The 16984-nt window shown below is 41.0% G+C and overlaps 1 protein-coding gene across 1 annotated transcript; it reads right to left on the bottom strand.

The window, feature by feature from the left end:
• Positions 1 to 6781: 6781 nt before the first annotated feature.
• Positions 6782 to 8827, bottom strand: NR0B1 (nuclear receptor subfamily 0 group B member 1). Its single transcript, XM_015885190.3, has 2 exons — positions 8237 to 8827; positions 6782 to 7313 (listed from the first exon to the last, which is right to left on the bottom strand). Exons 1-2 carry the CDS (start codon positions 8781 to 8783, stop codon positions 7069 to 7071), a joined length of 792 nt encoding a protein of 263 aa, XP_015740676.1. The 5' UTR covers positions 8784 to 8827; the 3' UTR covers positions 6782 to 7068.
• Positions 8828 to 16984: the final 8157 nt, after the last annotated feature.

The raw sequence follows: 16984 nt of genomic DNA, 5'->3' as shown, positions 1-16984 counted from the left end.
TATCAAATGCAGTTAAATGTTCATCCTAACATTCAATAAATATAAATATGCACAGATTAACAGAACCATGAGCACAGTACTCAGAAGAGCTGTCTACCTCTTTCATGATGCATACTGAGTAAGCAGCACACACTGCAGTGTGCCATGACAGACCTTGGTAGTCCAGCTCAATAACCCAGCTAGAAGTCACAACTCACTCCCTCCTAAAAAGAGGAAAGTGGAGCAGAGGGCGTACATCTGGACGGCAGCGTTAGCAGTATTTCCAGCTCTACTAACTGAGCTCTTCATGTCTGAACACTTTCCAAGAAGAAATTCTAGATGGAGTAATTAGTTGCACCCAATTCCCATAAGAATCTTAGAGGTATGATCCGGTTACCTCAGTTTTAAGTGTTACTGCATGTTAACTGAGCTGTGATAGCTTTCCTGTAGCAAATGTCAGTGAAAGGTTTCTGTTCACAACTGAAATACCACGGAGGTGATATTTGCAGTTGCAAATCAATCAACTTGCAAGTGGTAACTTCTTAAGCTTATCAAAGCCTGCTCAGCCTTCATTCTTGTATTCCTCAATTTCAGTACAGTTCAGCTGATCTGTAAATTAGACACAAAAAACTCAAAGCGCAGGAAATAAATGCTTCCTCACTCATTTGCCCTTAATTGGGAAGAGGTGATGTTCATAGAGCCACAGAACTATAGAATCATTGGGTTGGAAAGGACCTCCGAGACCACATAATCTCAGCAGTAGCCCACCCCCAGCATGCCTACAAACCACATCCCTCAGTGCCTTATCTGCACGTTTCTGGAACACCTCCACGGATGGTGACACCACCACCTCCTTGGGCAGCCTTTGCCATTGTCTCATCATTCCTTCTAAGAATTTTTTTCCTAATATCCATCTTGGACCTCCCTTGGCACAACTTGAAGCCATTTCCTTTATCCTCAGATCTTCAGATACTGATCCCTCTGGACATTAGAAATGTGGTACTGCTCCCCAGCATCCCAGAAGTCACCTGTAAAAAGGATCTCCAGTTCTTGTTCATCATGACACCAGAGTCCTAGGCAAACAAGTCATACGCTGGATGACTGTGTCCTGCTATACGGAGCAATCTTTTCTTATGCCTTCCTAGTACAGAGAAGGTGGGGGGAAGGAAATAATCCTAGTCCCTGTACCAATCATCTTGATCCCTTCTTCATTCATCCCTATGCATGGATTTCATTGTCAAAAACAAGATCGGTCAACTGAGTGCCAGCTAGCTTTCTTCTGGAAGTAAGGGTGATACCACAGACTCCAAGCTTCACTTCACCGAGCCGCAGTGACTAACAGCTCACAGCACACAGCCCGAGTCTCGCCTTACCCCGTGAAGAAGGAATCTCTGCCTCCCTCCTCAGCCAGGTGAGCCGGGATCAGACGCCATCTGGAGGCGCTTGTGCGCCTCCGCTCCCTCCAGACGGAGCTTAGGTGCTGCGTGGAAAATTGTCAGCCAGCTCAGTTTCAGCAAGACTGAATTCCCCCTTTGCGACAAACTAATGACAGGTAATATAAAAAGAAAGGACAGGCTCTTTTCATCTGAACTAGAAACTACTGGCATTTTTCTTATGTAAAATCAGTAAATAACATAAGTATACACAGAAGAAAAGGTGCCTGTATGCCGTGTGTGCTTGTATAAAAACACTTGTGAGGTTATTTACCTTCATCTAGACACAGTGTGAATATCTAAAAAAAATCCTGGCCAATTTCACTGCTGGCATAAGCACTGAAAGGACTGCTGATTTATACCAGCAATGTGAACGACTATAGCCTGCGGTGCCAGCTAACAAGCCTCAGCCTTTGTCCCTACAGTGCTGGTTGATTTAAGGACGTTTTAGTTCAAGCTCCTCTGCAAACCTCTTGTGACATCAGCTGCTGAGTATTCACTGCTTACCTTACAGACTTAAAAGCAGATTCCTGGTTGGCTTTCTGACTTGTTTATTTTTTTATTATTATTATTATTATTTTCCTTTATTTTTGCTGCTCCTTGCAATGCTTAGGAAGTCCACTAGAGGAAGAAGTTCTATCTTTAAAAGACTGACAGTATAACAGATTCAGCCAGTTTAACGGCTATATGCAGCCATCTCACAATGAGAAAACTGAGGTTGCAGAACCATGCCTTCGAGAGCAGAGTTACTGCTCATTAGGCTTTAGAGGTATTTGTATCCACATCAACAAACTGCTGCAAAGTTCAAAACAAACTATTAAAGTCTACCTAAACAAAGGTTATATATTAAACTTAAAAGACAGTGAATAAAAGCCATGCTTTTTTCTTATCTGAAAGAAACACTCACAACCACATTAACTACAAGTGCAAGCTGGTTTCTAAATTACCCTTTCGCAAATCTCTTCAGAGGAAAGGATATTGTAGGAATGGTGCTTTGTGATTAGTGGCTGGTTGCTGCAGGTTCTCTGGTGCAGACAGCTCGTGCTGGGGAGCTCTGGGCCAGGTGGGAATGGATATCTGGTAATGCCCTGTTTTTATGTAGTGAGGAGGACTGAGTAACTAAATGGCCAGGGAGTTTACATTTACTTCAGATGTGTATAACTCGAGGACTGAAAAAAACGTGCTAAGAAGATTCACACCCTTCTTCATCAGGGACGAAGAGAGAAAATGCATTAAAAATTAGAAATCATATTTATAATTAAATTGGAAAGTTACTGATACATTTTTAAAAGGTGGGGGGAAATTTGTATGTAAATATACAGTTGGGTGATACAACCACAAAGTGTGCAGAAACTACAGCGCATGGCACAGAACTATAGAGAAACCATACACAACACTGATTATGGAGGCCACTTTCCCACACAAAGCAATTTTTCCAGGGCTGTAGGATGTGTTATGAGGTAATTTTATATATGGATGCTACATGTCTATAATGGTGCCCCAAAATTTAGCAGATTAAGCATGAGGTACGCTATCACAGTGCCATATTCAGTAATTCTGTGGTACTGTCCAGTCCCGCAACCACCAGAACAGCACAGATCTTGGGGCTGAATTACTCTAAACACAAGCTGCTGAAACAGCAGCTGAGATAATACCTTTCCCCTCCTGTTCCTTCCCTCCAACAGATGAGAAAAGCCACAGCACCCCGTTCTTTGTTATGATGCTGAGCAGCAGCGCCACAACCGTACTACAAAGTCCAACGCTGCCCCTACACATCCCCTTGCAGATCTCCTATACAGTTTGGAGCAGCACTATGAAGAAAGCCAGGTGTGCTGCAAAAGAAGGCTGTGACAGCACTTTCACTGGGATGCTCATAAGCACTATGGAGTAACAGAAGACGATAAAGAATTAAAATTAGTGCATCCCTCCCAACAACCAATAACAGCTCCAAAGGAATACAATCTCTACCCAAAAAGATGTTACTTCCTTGGCTGCTAATCTTTAGTTGAGAGTAAGGAGGGGTGGAACCAGACTCCACCCCTTCAGGTCACCCGGGTACACTGCTTGCACCTGAGTTCCCTGGATTAGCCATGCCTTCTCACCTGGTGCTCAACTATTGGTTCAGGCTGTGACTTGGCAATTTCACAGCACCAGACAAGGTGGTTCTCTGGCACATAACTCCATTGGGTGTACAACTACCTGTGCTCAGCTTTAGCAAGCAGCCATCAGGCCAACCACTATCTGTGGGTCAGTGCCCCAGAGCTGGCATAGTAGAAAAAGGCACGGTTTTAGCCTGTGTTGTGCTACTCCTATAAGAGCTCAGAGTTCACAGCACTGCTCTGCATGAGGTGTAGCTGGAAGTAAGCTTTGTCTTTCCCTGCTTCCAGAGACATCCGAAGGAATCTTCTCTCATGTCACAGAGATGGCCACATAGACATCCAATCCACCCTGCAGAGGACGAAGTTGAGGCAGAAAAGGATCTGTCCCAATACTTATTCCCAGCAGAAAATTGGACTTTACAGCTCTAAGGGCCAGCAGAGCAGCTTTGCTTACTTCACTGAGTACTATGTTCCCACAGGGGAAGACTGGGCAGCTTGCTCTTCACTACTGCACAGCTGCTTCTCTGGCACCTTCTTCAGCTCAGCTGACAGTGGGGGAAAAGAGCAATGTGTTCTGAACCAGAAGGAGATATTGGTGCCCTCTGCATCAGCTTCCTGGGTAGGTTCTTCCCAACTCTCAGCCTGGAGAAGAGGAGGCTCAGGGGAGACCTTATAGCTCTCTATAACTTCCTGAAGGGAGGTTGTAGTGAGCTTGGGGTCAGCCTTTTCTCTCATGTAGACAGTGATAGAACTAGAGGGAATGGTTCCAAGCTATGCCAGGGGAGACTCAGGCTGGACATTAGGAAGTATTACTTCTTGGAAAGGGTAGTCAGGCACTGGAATGCACTGCCCAGGGAGGTGGTGGAGTCACCGACCATGGAGGTGTTCAAGAAACGTTTGGATGTTGTGTTGGGGGATATGATTTAACTGGGAAGTATTGGTGATGGTTTGACTGGATGATCTTTTAGGTCTTTTCCAACCTTGATAATTCTGTGATTCTGTGATTCTGTAACTCCGTGATGGTTTTTGGACGTGACAGAGAGTATCACCCAGTCATCCTTTTGCTCCACCTCTGGTTAGTCTGGTGATTTACTTCCAGTCAGCTCTTGGCACACTGTCTCCACACCAAAATCAATTGTTTTCCCATCCCGTTCCCTAATCATAACAGTTTCTTCTTCTGTTCCCGTTTGGATCCTAAACTTTTATCTTGGTTTATCCTGTAAGCCATTTTTAATTTTTTTACCTAGTCATTCCTGTTCCTTTGACCTATGAAGAGACATATTTTTGCCATGTCTTTGCAAAAAGCCTTGATAAATTGCTTTTACCATTCAGATTTCCTATTTACTGTTCCCAGGTGCTTCCATCAATAACTAAATGACTAACGGTATAGCTGGTCCAAGAGAAATATGATAGAACACAGTGAGTTCAAGGCGAATTCATTGTGCACAGAAGCAGTATTTTTCATGGCAACTCCAGAAAATTGAATGGAATGCAGAATTTGTTCAGAGAGAGATACTCCTGCTTATCAAACCGGGAGATATAAGCAGCTCCACCTGAGTCATGAAAACTTTTGTGTTTAGTGGCACAATAGATCCAAAACATCTCAAGGTGACTGCTCAGCTGAAAATCCTTGCCTGCTAACAAGGCTCAGCTATTACATACTGCCAAGTCTCTTCTACCACTCAGCAGGAAAGAAAATAGATTTTCATCCCTAAGTCTGAGCAGTATATTAAAAAATTCAGTGCTACGTGAGGATGTTTTAATCTGAGGCTGCTTAATTAATTAATGTATTTATATTTGTCTTTACCCAAGATCCATCTGCTGCCTAACTACTGTGTAAATGTTTCATCATTGTGCTTTTGCAAAAGAGAGCTGTCAGGTGTTGAAAGCTAACCACGGTGAGCTTATATGCCATTTACACAGAAAGAAGGAAACATACACATACATATATGGTTCAGAGGTGTTTGATAACCTTATTAGCTATTGTGAGCTCATACAACACTTATGCATGAAGTATACACCACATGCATACATCTATGTTTACTGTATGTGTGTGTAAATGTAAAAATTAATTTAGCAGAGACTAAGCTTGCTCTTTCGTCATGTGAACCAGCTTAGGTCTGAATGGGTAGTGAACTCAATTTACATTCTTTTTATTCTTTGGGATTTTTTGAGACTCTTCTCAGGACATACCACCCTACTCAGAGTAACGGGCCCAAGTTTTACCCAAGTAGGTACTAAACAATACTCCACTCTGCTCTCAACCGAAGTGCAGGAGCTGTAATTATCCTCTGCGCAAGGTGGCAGCAAAAGAAAGCTTTTTCCTCTCTCCCTTACACACCTCCTATTACGAATAATGACTACCTCAACCATACTAGTTTTTAAACACACATCTTAATGTTAGTGGCTTATCCATAGATAGTGGCTACTGTCTTCTGTTTCGAGAAAACTTTTTACTTACACTTTTATTCTCCCCATTTTGTCTATTTTTTAAATCAATTTTCCTTAGGGGAAGAAGCCAGGAAAAAAACAAACAAACAAAAAAAAAAAAAACAACCACATAAGCTCAGCTTTTAATGTTGACATCTTCATGTTAGCTGACAAATTCTGACATACCAGTAGCACACCATGATTCAACATAATTTTCAATCTCTATGGGAGTAAGTACTCTGAAGAAACTAGCTATCAAAATCCTAGCTAGGAAATAAGAAGATGAAAACCAAATGAAAACCAAAGTGTGGAATATACATCCATAGTTCCCCTGGCCCTGCCTCACTGTTTGATTTTTTTTGGCTATTTTTAGAGTTGTTTTGTTGTTTGGTTGCTTTTTGTTTGGGGGAGTGAAGTTATCTTGTTTTTTTTGGCACCCAACGTGTGCTGAATGGAATGTTTTACCACAAGTATCAGTTACCCAACTAAGCCTCATGAAGTTATCATTAAAACTCAAAATATTCACACACACACAAAAAAAAAAAAAAAAAAAAAAAAACAAAAAAAAAAAAACAAACACTTTTTAAAATTATTATTATTTTTCTTTAAATACTCCTCATATTTCAGTTCTGTTAAAGTCAATTGAAATAGCTCACCAACTCTTCAGAGCCAGTACTGGAAATATGAGCAGATATTGTGATCACAATACCTGGTATCCCAGCACCACTAAAACAAGTCAAGCAAATGGCTTGTTCGTTCCCATTTCTGCATGATAGCTATGGTTAAAATGTAAACCTTGACTAGCTTTTAATTTTGAAAACACAGGCATTACCTCAAAAGTACAACGTAGTATGTATGATCTTTATTCATAGACATGGTAAAAGAATAGCCAGTTGACTTTGGATATGAACACTCTTCGCAACTTTAAATTTTAATCTGATGACCGTAATCTTAATGAAAAAACACCGTGTTTAATAAAAACTCCAGAACTTAAAGACTATTTTATTATTGAATACAAAAATACTATCTATGTAAAAACAATAAGTTAGTTTATTTACAGTACTTTACACTATTCTTCTCTTAAGAGTTCCTTTGCATTGGATTTATTTGCATTACTTTACACACCTTTATAATTTTGCACAAAGCATTTCCAAAAGCATGTCATCCATGTTCACTGATCCAATGATGGGCCTGAAGAACAGTTCAGCAATCACATTAGCGTTAATAGATTGTAACAAAGACAGAACAACATTCAGCTTGGCAAATCTGGCTTGGTCACCTCTGTGAATGAGTCTAACATGTTCATTTAGAGCTTCTTGTGCTTCCCTCTGCAGTCCTTCAATGTACTGTGTGCACTGCAGGCCAGGTAGATCTGAAGAGAGAAATACTGTTATTTTATTTACATACTCTTTGTCTATAACACAACTTTCTTCTTACAGAGTAGTAACTGCAGTATGCTAAGTAAGAGATCAGAGATAATGACACAAACTAAATGGCTTCTTGGTAAAAGAAGTCCTCTACCAATGTGCCAGACATTACAGTACAGTTCAACATTTTATGCTGGTATTCTGGACAGTCAATATTCTTTTCTATTCAAACTTGAAATGCAGTATTTTACAACAGTCATATGAAAGTAGTAACATTAATTTAAATGGGAAAAAACTTCACCGATAACAAACTTTCACTGGAGAAAATGAAACCTAGAATCATAGAATGGTTTGGGTTGGAAAGGAACTCAAAGATCACCCAGTTCCAACCTCTCCTTTTCATATCTAAAATACTTTTGCAGAGACAAATGCAATCTGTAAACGGCAAAGATAAGAAAACAAACAACAATGTTGCTTTTGTTTACTCCTACAAAAGTATTCACGTGTATGATATCCTTTGACTGGTTTCTAAGGAGCTCCATATGACAAGCAGCAAGAAAGGTAAGTCCAGTACGTGAAAGTTTCCTGGTGAAAGATACTAGGGGTATTGAAGGGCTGAGAAAACAGATTTGGGCTTTTTCAGTCTGACAGCGGGAATGCAGAAGCGCTGAACACAGCTTTAAGGTGGCAGCGCCGTCATTTTAAATGCCATATACAACCGGCCAGCTGCCTTCCAGGATAAGGAACAGACAGGTCAGCCGCTCCCTATCTATCTATGTAGGAGGCTCCTGCTGTTTCTCCCCACCGAGTGCGTATCTCTCTGCGAGAGCTGCCAGCCGGACTCAGGGTCCCTCGCAGCCGGCTCTCTGGCCACACACCGCCGCTTAACCCGCCCTCGGGAGACCCCCGCAGCCCCTCCGCCACTCACCCGGGTTGAAGAGCACCGTCCCCTTGAGGTAGGCGTACTCCTTGGTGCTGATGTCCAGGTTCCAGCACTTAGCCAGGAAGCCCTTGATGGCCTGAATCTCGCCGGCCGTAGGTGGGTGCTGCCGGCCGGGAGCCGGGGCGTGCTCGCCTTGCCGCCGAGTGGTGAGGATCCGCTGCAGCATGCTGGGCTCCGCGCTCTCCACCGTCTCCAGGTGCACCCGCTCCTGCGCCAGCCCCAACACGAGCAGAGGCGCCCAGCAGCTGCGGACCAGCACCAGCTGCTCGTCCAGGGGCAGCTCCTGGAAGCAGGGCACGTTCTGAACGAATCGCAGCGTTTTCACCAGCACTGCCGAGGCCGCCTTGCAGGCCACCTGCGGGCTCTTCAGGGCCAGCCGCCTCTGCGAGCCGCACGAACAGCCGCGCCCCGCCTGCCCTCGCCGCTGCCCCGGCCCCTCGGCCGCCTGCTCGTGGCTCTTGAGGATGCTGTAGAGGATGCTGCCGTGCCGCCGGCCGTCCGCGCAGCAGTGGCAGCGCTCCACACACGCCATGGGGCCGCTCAGCCGCCCGGCCCGCCGGGAGACGAGCACTGCTCGCCCTCTGCCCGCCTTTTAACTTATTTATAGCCGGCGGCCGAGCGCGTGTGCCTGCGTGCCGGTGTGCGGTTCAAAGGGGGCAGACACTCTTCACTGGCTGGAAAAGAGAAAGAGGAGGGGAATAATAAAAAGAGAGAGCCCTCCTCCTCCTCCTTTCCTGACACGGCGGTGACTAGAGGGAGCCGCGGGCCCCGCCGCCAGACGCCGGCTGACAGGAGGCAGCGTATCCTGCCCGACACGAAATGGCGCCCGGCGGCCCCGGGCCTTGGGGCGGGGAGATGGGGGCACTGGGGCGGGGTCGTACCGTGGGTAAACAGCCGGCTGGGCACCGCTGTTGGTTCAGAGGACGTTTGTGGGTAGATATGCTGCGTCAGTGCTGTTGCGAGGAAGGGAGAGATGCCCCTGCTCAGCCAAGGAATGGGGCTCTTCAGGATGCCTTGGGGCTGGCACCCGTGTTCCATCCTATGGGTGAAACAATGTGGATCATCCATAAAGTTGTCCCCCGTGTGTTCTACCCTTCCTCTGCCCTTCAGTATATGGCCCATCTTTCTAATCTCACAATTAGATACGTTCCACCCATTTGCCTAAAGCATTTCCCTCAACTTACACCTCCGCTTTTCTGTGACCCATCTTGTCATGGTGCCATATGGACTCTAAAACGAGGAAACTACCATAGCAGGCCTTCATAGTTACCGAGATGGGACAGAAGAATAGTGGTTGCCCAGATTTGATACTGCTCTTGAATGAAAAGCACATTCGCTTTCTCAGCTGACTTATCTATCTAGAAGTGAGTGTAGCAGAGTGCAATACTCCCTACAGTAAGTGGAGGGTTACATCTTTGTGCCTCGTGGGCCAAAACAGAAACATTTTAAGTTTTATTTGAACTAGAAGAACCTTGGCACAGTTTTAGAGAAAGTAGCGAGTTGCAAGCAGCTTTCTGTACCTGCTCTGTCAATATTAATAACAAGGGATGTTTAAATCACTCTGGAAGTACTTCTTTCAGTAAAATAAGCAGGTTTTTTAAGCAGTACTGCTGAGTGCTTTGACTTCTTACAAATCCCAGGCCAGATCTCAGCCATTTCTTTTCCCTGCGTGAAGCTAGTGCCACCGTATTAGCTTACATATGGTATAGAGTCATACAGTCATTTCACTTTGCACATTTCTTTACAATTGGACACAAGAGGGGCATTCTTCACAAAAGGCATAAAATATGTGTGTGTAATATAAAGCACAAGTGGATTATTTCCCTCAAGTAAATTTTGTTATCCAAAATTCTTATAATTATACTTGATTTTACCTGTGAAATGCATCACATAATTTAAATTAGTTTCATTACCATGTTATTAATTTTTCTGGTGTCTCCTTAAGCAATCTTGCAGTTCTCTAATGCAAGAATTTCAGATTTTAGTCTAAGATCCTCTAATATCCTTGTTTATTGTGTTTTTTCATGGATCCAAATAAGATAAAGCCCTTTACTGGTTTCACAGTAGTGGAGAATTGTTATGTTACACTGAGGGACTAATGTATATAGTTATTAACAGGTGAGATTTGTCTCTGGAGCAGAAAGCATTGTTTCGCCAGGCATTCATTAAGGAAAAAAAAAAATGTTTAGAATTCCAAAACAAATTTAATTAATAATATTAAATGTTGTCTTTTGAATAGTCTCTCTAGTAACTGGAAAATACTTGCTGAATTGCTTAGTACATTTTCTTGCTGTTCCCGACTGTTCCATGCTATATTCATCAGTATTTTCTCAACATTGCTGTGTTACAATTTTAGAGGGTTTTTCTTGCCTGTCTTTTTCCTTCTTATTTTTTTATTTCACTGACTTCAGAGATAAATGTTCAGAAAATAAGTACCCCTAAGCTTTCAGTTCTCATCAGTAGCTCATCTTTCATGAGGTATCTGTTATTGGTCTGACAATAAAATCTAATTTTGTTTTTTTATTAGTTTGCAACCTGGAATGTGTCTGTGCGAAACTATGAGACAGCTGAGACTCAAATCATTGCCTTTGCAGTTTTGAACTTGTACTCTATTTGTGGGAGCATTTTGCTTCTTATGGGAGGATGCTGCTTATGCAAGGCCATATGTAAGAGCAATGTGAAACTTTTATATCAGGTCTACAATGGAATTTTTTCCTGATGTAGCAATGTGGGTTGCAAGTGTTTAGTTTTTCAAGGCATTTCTCTTTCAACCAAGGCTCAAATGTGAATGCAACTCTACTGTCACATAATGACTTTGCTGACTCTTCGTTCTCACCTTAGTTATATAGAAAGGATTTTTCTTTGATAACCATGCCAGCATAGGTATTCTATACTGAAACTTAAACCCAATTTACTATGTAGTGCCAGAAATTACACTAATATAGTCAAAATCAACTTCCTCTCTCATAATAGCACTTACACATTCATTTCTCTCTTTCTGACTCTTAATGTATCAAAATACATGACCTTTTATTGAAGGCAGAGAATTTATTTCCCATTTAAAGCATCAAAAGTGCCCTAGAAACCTTTCTACTTAATGGTTGATCAGCTTAGTTTTTCATGTTGGAGGAAAGCATTCAAGTTAAACAAAAGGCAACAACTCTTTCCATTTAGAAACAAAAACTTAAACCAAATTTCCCCACTTCTGCTAGAAGATCTTAGGTGGGTGTTACCTGGCTCTGTCTTGTTCAGTCATGAATAGGTTTACATATTTCCAGGAAAAAAAAAAGGATTGCTTGTTTGTTTATGTTTTGCTTTGTTTTTAACTCAGACAACAGCCTTGGATATGAAGGTGATACAGTGCAGTCTTGGCAGCAGTTGTACGCTTTCATGTTTCTCTTCAGTGTCTCTGTATCGTTCATCTGGTAGTACATTTGGTTCTTGTCCAGAGGGCAGGACTTCAGTTTCAGAGCAAGACCAAACAAGCATTTGTTTTTGTGCCATCAGTGGGTAGTGCACCATTAGCTTGAGAGAATGCTTTTTTTCCAATGAGAATTGGTAATGATATCCTCTAAAATCTACTGTCTCCCAGTATAAGGGCTGAAAAACAAAATTTGATCTTAAGATCAGATGTAAAACAGGCTCCATTCAGTGACTTGCACAAGAAAAGTTAACATTTTCATTGGGGGAAAAAAAGAGTTGAATGTGAAATATTATGAGTGTATGATTAGCAGGATGCGTTTAGTATAAGAGAAGTATTTCATTAAAACAGGGTTTGGGATTTGGGTGTATTGTTACATTTTACACATATATCTCTTGGCAACTGTCCGTTTGTCAGGATGACAACCATTCACATTCTTTGTATTTTACAGGGATATTTACTAGAAAATAAGTGGGGATTGAAGGAAAAGTATCACCATTTACAGTGCTTTTACCTGCATATTCTAGCAAGTATTCCTGATGGGCTATTGCCTCCTTCCTTGACTTGTAGTAGATTCATTGGGTGGAACATATTGACAGCATGATCGATTCCATGTAAGCCAAAGGCTCTTTATCTGTACATGGTCAGGGGATGCAGAGCCTGTATTTGTAAAGCTTTTGCAGTAGCTCTAAGGCTGTATTTGTTTGTCTGTTTTTACTGAATTTTTACTGTATTTACTGCCAGCTCATCTAGGAGAGTGTGTTTGTTTTGGATCAGGATGAGCATATGGTGACATTTTTTTATGGGATTAGCTGGACTATATGATAGTTTGTATCAATTTTAGTCCTTTATGCAAACTGATGAAAAGTAGGTGATTCCTGATCCAGCATAAACTATAATGATGATCAACCTTTCTACATTTCTTAAATAAATTTGAACTTGTGATTATTATTATTTATTTATTTTTGGATCAGCAATTTGTATCCAGAAGTAGGAGTCCTGAATTTAGATTTACTGTTACTTGACTTTACTGCCATATTTCCCATTGGCAGATAACCAATGTAAGACCTTCACACATCACAGACATCTTTTCACATTCATATGCTAATTCATCGTAGGTTATGCACTTAGGTTTCAGGAGGACTTTTTTGTTTTCCACGGTGGCGCAGTGGTAGGAATGCCACTTGCAACACCGGAGGCCCTGGGTTCGAATCCCCCCTATGGCACAAGTGGTAGAAGTGCCGCTCTGCTACACAGGAGGCTCGAATCCCGGGGGTTGGACTTGATGATCTCTAAGGTCCCTTCCAACCCGCATGAGTCTGTGAGATCTGCTCCCAAACATCTGCCAGTGTGGCATGTTTAAGGTCACAATCCTGTGAGAGATGCTGAGCCAGTCCAAAAAGGTGACTCCTAGATATGTGTTTGCTGCTGCTTCTTTCCTTGTGCCAGCTTTGGCACTCATCTGACTCCAGTGAGCCAAATGCTTTCATAAACCTGGCAGCATTTTCGGAATAGTCATTACAGGACAAGTAGCAAAGAAACAAGATACTTTGCAATGTGTTCTCCATGATTTGTTTTCCACAGTAATGCTTTCTGAGGTCCCACCTAACTTAAAAAGCTGTAAGAATGGTATGTCATGGCAGATTTTTGTTTGTTTCCATCAGCAAGAAACTCTACCATCAAGAAGAAAAGGGTAATTTTTTGCCAGTTTACTGATCTGAGCTCATTCAGATGGAGATCACTGTTGTACACCCTTCTTTCTACTCAGCCACCGCAAGGAGCCCCTCACTCAATGGGAACAAAACCCTAAGGCTTGAGCTTAGGAGACAGAAGGCTTTGAGCAGTCATTGTCTTTAAATCGATCTTTTAAATACCACCTGAAATTGATCTGTACTCTTGCCAATGACACTTGGATAAGAGATGTGTACTGTAAAATATTAGTGTAGAAAGAATTTTGAGTTACGGAACTTAGCTACAATTCTTGCTCAAGAGAGAGAAAAGGTAGAGAAAAACAGTTGAATAAAATATAAAAGCTGGCAAATTAAGCTCTTAAATACACTGTTCAAGGTTGTGGGAATAAAATGCAATCCAGCATTGCTGTGGCAATAGTACACTATGTAACTTATGCAAATTCTGAAGTTGAAATTACTGCAGAAATACATGTCATTGTAACTGATCATCTGATACTGACAAGTACACAAATACATTTACATTTGTGCAAGAATATGCTGCTAATAAAAAGAATACATTCAGATAGATTTGTAAGTTAGCACATATTTTATGTGAAAAACAATGTGAGGGTATTTTAAATGCACACATTTTTCCATAGGTTTTAATTGTGACATTCTTCACTCAAGTTGGATATTTAGAAATACCATCCTCCTGCTGAGGCAGTATTTCATTTTTCATTGTCAGGTTCACATTTTGGTATTAGAAAACATACCCATTTCATTTTTTATCATTCTTTTTACATGAATTTGACAGATAAATAAAGGAATTACAGGTTCACCGTGCAATCTAAAGTCTGTATCCAAATATTTATGATCTTCAAGTAAATTCTGCAGTTTTTTGGCTACACCCTTTGCTTAAATCATAGACTGCCATTCTAAAATCTGTATGTATTCTTTGTAGAACAGAAAAGTCATTTCACATCCTCTTCTGCTGGCATATGAGATAGATTTCATCTTCAGTTTTGTCAAAATAACGGAGCTCACTTACACTATTTAAATAAAGGATTTTTCCAGCCTAGATCCTTTCAGTAGAACCTGATAAGGGAGTGATCCAGCAGTTGTGTTAATACATCTGGTGTGTTACAGTTAATTGATAGCCCAGTGTACAGTGAACAGTGCTGACATCTTAATCTAGCTCACCTGCAGCCAGATAGCATCCTTGGTTTGTCTGATAATCAGAGAATCCCAGGGCTAGCGCTGTCAATGCCTAACAGCACTATTTCTGCTGCTATACACTGAGCTCCTGTTGTCTGAAGTGCGGCTTGTTCATCTCTATGTATCTGCCTAAAATCATTCAGTCTTGATTTGGATTTGGTGAATGCTATACGTGTGGCTTTTTTCAGTGACCACGATAAGGAGAAGGTAGAGTCATTGAATGCTGAATTAGAAGAAGGGAAGGGTTTTTTTGTCTTACAAAATCATCTGTCAGGGGTGGGGGTTTTCTTATGGTTTTGTTGTTGTTGTTTTGCTTATTTGTTTGGTTTCCCTTGTACATTCAGAAAAATGCAAGGCACTGAACAGAAAAGTTACTGAGTAGAAAACTGCTATACTCCAGCATCCAGCATGGATTTAGAGAAGAAAGACTCCTTGTTTTCCTTTCAGCTCATGGAAGCTGTACTCCATGTAGCTTTCTGTTTATGGTCAAATTCACTAGAATTCCACTATTTCATTAATTGCATTGATTTCACTGTTATCTCAAGGTGCATCTTTCCAGGATTTGGCTTTGAAAGTATGGTTGTCTTGGAATAGGAAGATTAGCAATTCCTTCCTTCATGCCTCCATCATTTCTTTTGCTTTCCAGTTATTTTTTGCATTGTGCAGAGCATCCAGATCAGAAGGAGAAAAAATATATACCTAAAATGTCATTGTTGACACTTCATTGTCTCTTTCTTACATCCAGAAATGTGTTCAGTTTAAATCTTTCACTCTTCTCAAGGACATGTTTTCTCTGTATACCTGTAAGACAGTAAATCACATCATTACCTTGGACTTTTAATCTCAGAACTGCAGGACCATGGTCTGAGAATGACAGATGAGGATGTTGCTGTTTCTAGATTTTAATATCTAAAACCTTAATCAATTACGTGAGTGTAAAACACCTGTGTTTACTTCTGACTTGTTAATCTTTCATTATCTGTGTTCTGTCTTTACAGTTCCCACATAAAACATAGAAAATTTAATCTGGTGTTTCATAGTTGCTTAATTCTCATAGAGAAGATTTGAGTGCTTTTCTGTATCAAACTTGAGAAGGGTTAATCCCTTACACACACGAAGACCAAAAGTTCCCCGGAGATCATTTTCTCTCAGCAGTGTTCTCCCCTTCCACCTCCAAATCCCAAAGCAGTTCACTTTTTATAAAAGTTTCTATATGTGTCATAGCCTTCCCAGATCTTTGACAGTCTTTCCTGGTAAGCAAAAAGCAGCTCACTTTGAAACAGTCAGGCTGTAATTTTAAAATGCAACTCTTCTATGACTGAAACTGTGTGTTTGGTTTTTTTTTTCCAAGGTCTCACCTACCAAGAGATGAGAAGAGTTTGGTTCTTTACCACTCTAGATGCTGAACTCCATCCTGATTTGTGGATTTTTTCTTCAATCAGTGAAATACACCAGTCACAGGGCTAATGTAAAAATATTTTGCCTTGGATTGCTCAAAAAAAAGCTTAACTTCATCTGTCTACCCGATGAAGTTAATCATGAGTAGTTTAGTAAGTCTAGAAGGAGTATCAATGACATGATGGAAATTATAGTCACCGTTTAAGTCCTCCAAACTATCAACAATATCACCTTCATTCCTAAGACTAAATTAAAGCTAAATTAAAGTTTCACACTTTCATTTTGCTGAATTGACATACTCCTAATATCTGTTGTTAAATGATTTGATTCGAGTAATAGCTACAGCTCGATAGCTATTATAGCTACAGAAAATCCCCTGTGTTTCTGGCGTATGGTACTGTATTGTGGGACTGTACTTTGGGAAGGAATAATGTCTGCTAAAAGAAAATTATCAGTATTTTTCCTAAATATTTAAGTGTTGAGGTGTTGTGTCTGTAACACCATCATTTCACGTCTCCCTTGCTGACACAGCCGAGGTTGAAACAGTTTTATTAAAGTCATTACAGGGTCAATGTAAAATCTCCATGCATATCTGAAGTTTTGAATGATTTATGTGAGTCCATGGATATTCATTATGATGATATTCTTTCATGTTTCCATTGACAGGCAGAACAATGTCACCCGTAATGTCCAAAATAAATTATATCATCGTAAAACTAGACCTTAAATGCAACAAAATTAAATTTAAGCTAACTCTTAAAGTTTGACAATTAAGGGAAGTTAAAGGACATTTTTCAAGTAGCACTTGACATACTAAATTGCTCTGTTCTGGGTTAAGTGTTAACATGCAGTAGGCTTTGTGAGACAAAAACAGGCATATCGGCTGTAAGCTATGCTACAAGTGCAAGTGAAAGAATGCACTGTGAAAGCTTATTCTTGATTCTCATACCTTGTCTGGTTTATAGGTACTCTGTATCAACGCAATGATTTCAGTGCCACGTATCTCAGAATACTGTAGTTTTCTGTATT

Source organism: Coturnix japonica, chromosome 1, assembly GCF_054131305.1.
Source record: "Coturnix japonica strain WE chromosome 1, WE-NBRP24, whole genome shotgun sequence".
Lineage (NCBI taxonomy): Eukaryota > Metazoa > Chordata > Aves > Galliformes > Phasianidae > Coturnix > Coturnix japonica.
The sequence above is the reverse complement of the archived record's forward strand: the minus strand, read 5'-3'. Positions and strand labels throughout refer to the sequence as shown.

What these genes read in the sequence shown, in the direction of transcription:
- NR0B1 (XM_015885190.3), bottom strand. Translation starts at nt 8,783, where the DNA reads ATGGCGTGTGTGGAGCGCTGCCACTGCTGCGCGGACGGCCGGCGGCAC. An exon ending in GACGGTGCTCTTCAACCCGG is followed by an intron (nt 7,314 to 8,236) that starts GTGAGTGGCGGA and finishes TTCTCTCTTCAG; the next exon opens with ATCTACCTGGCCTGCAGTGC.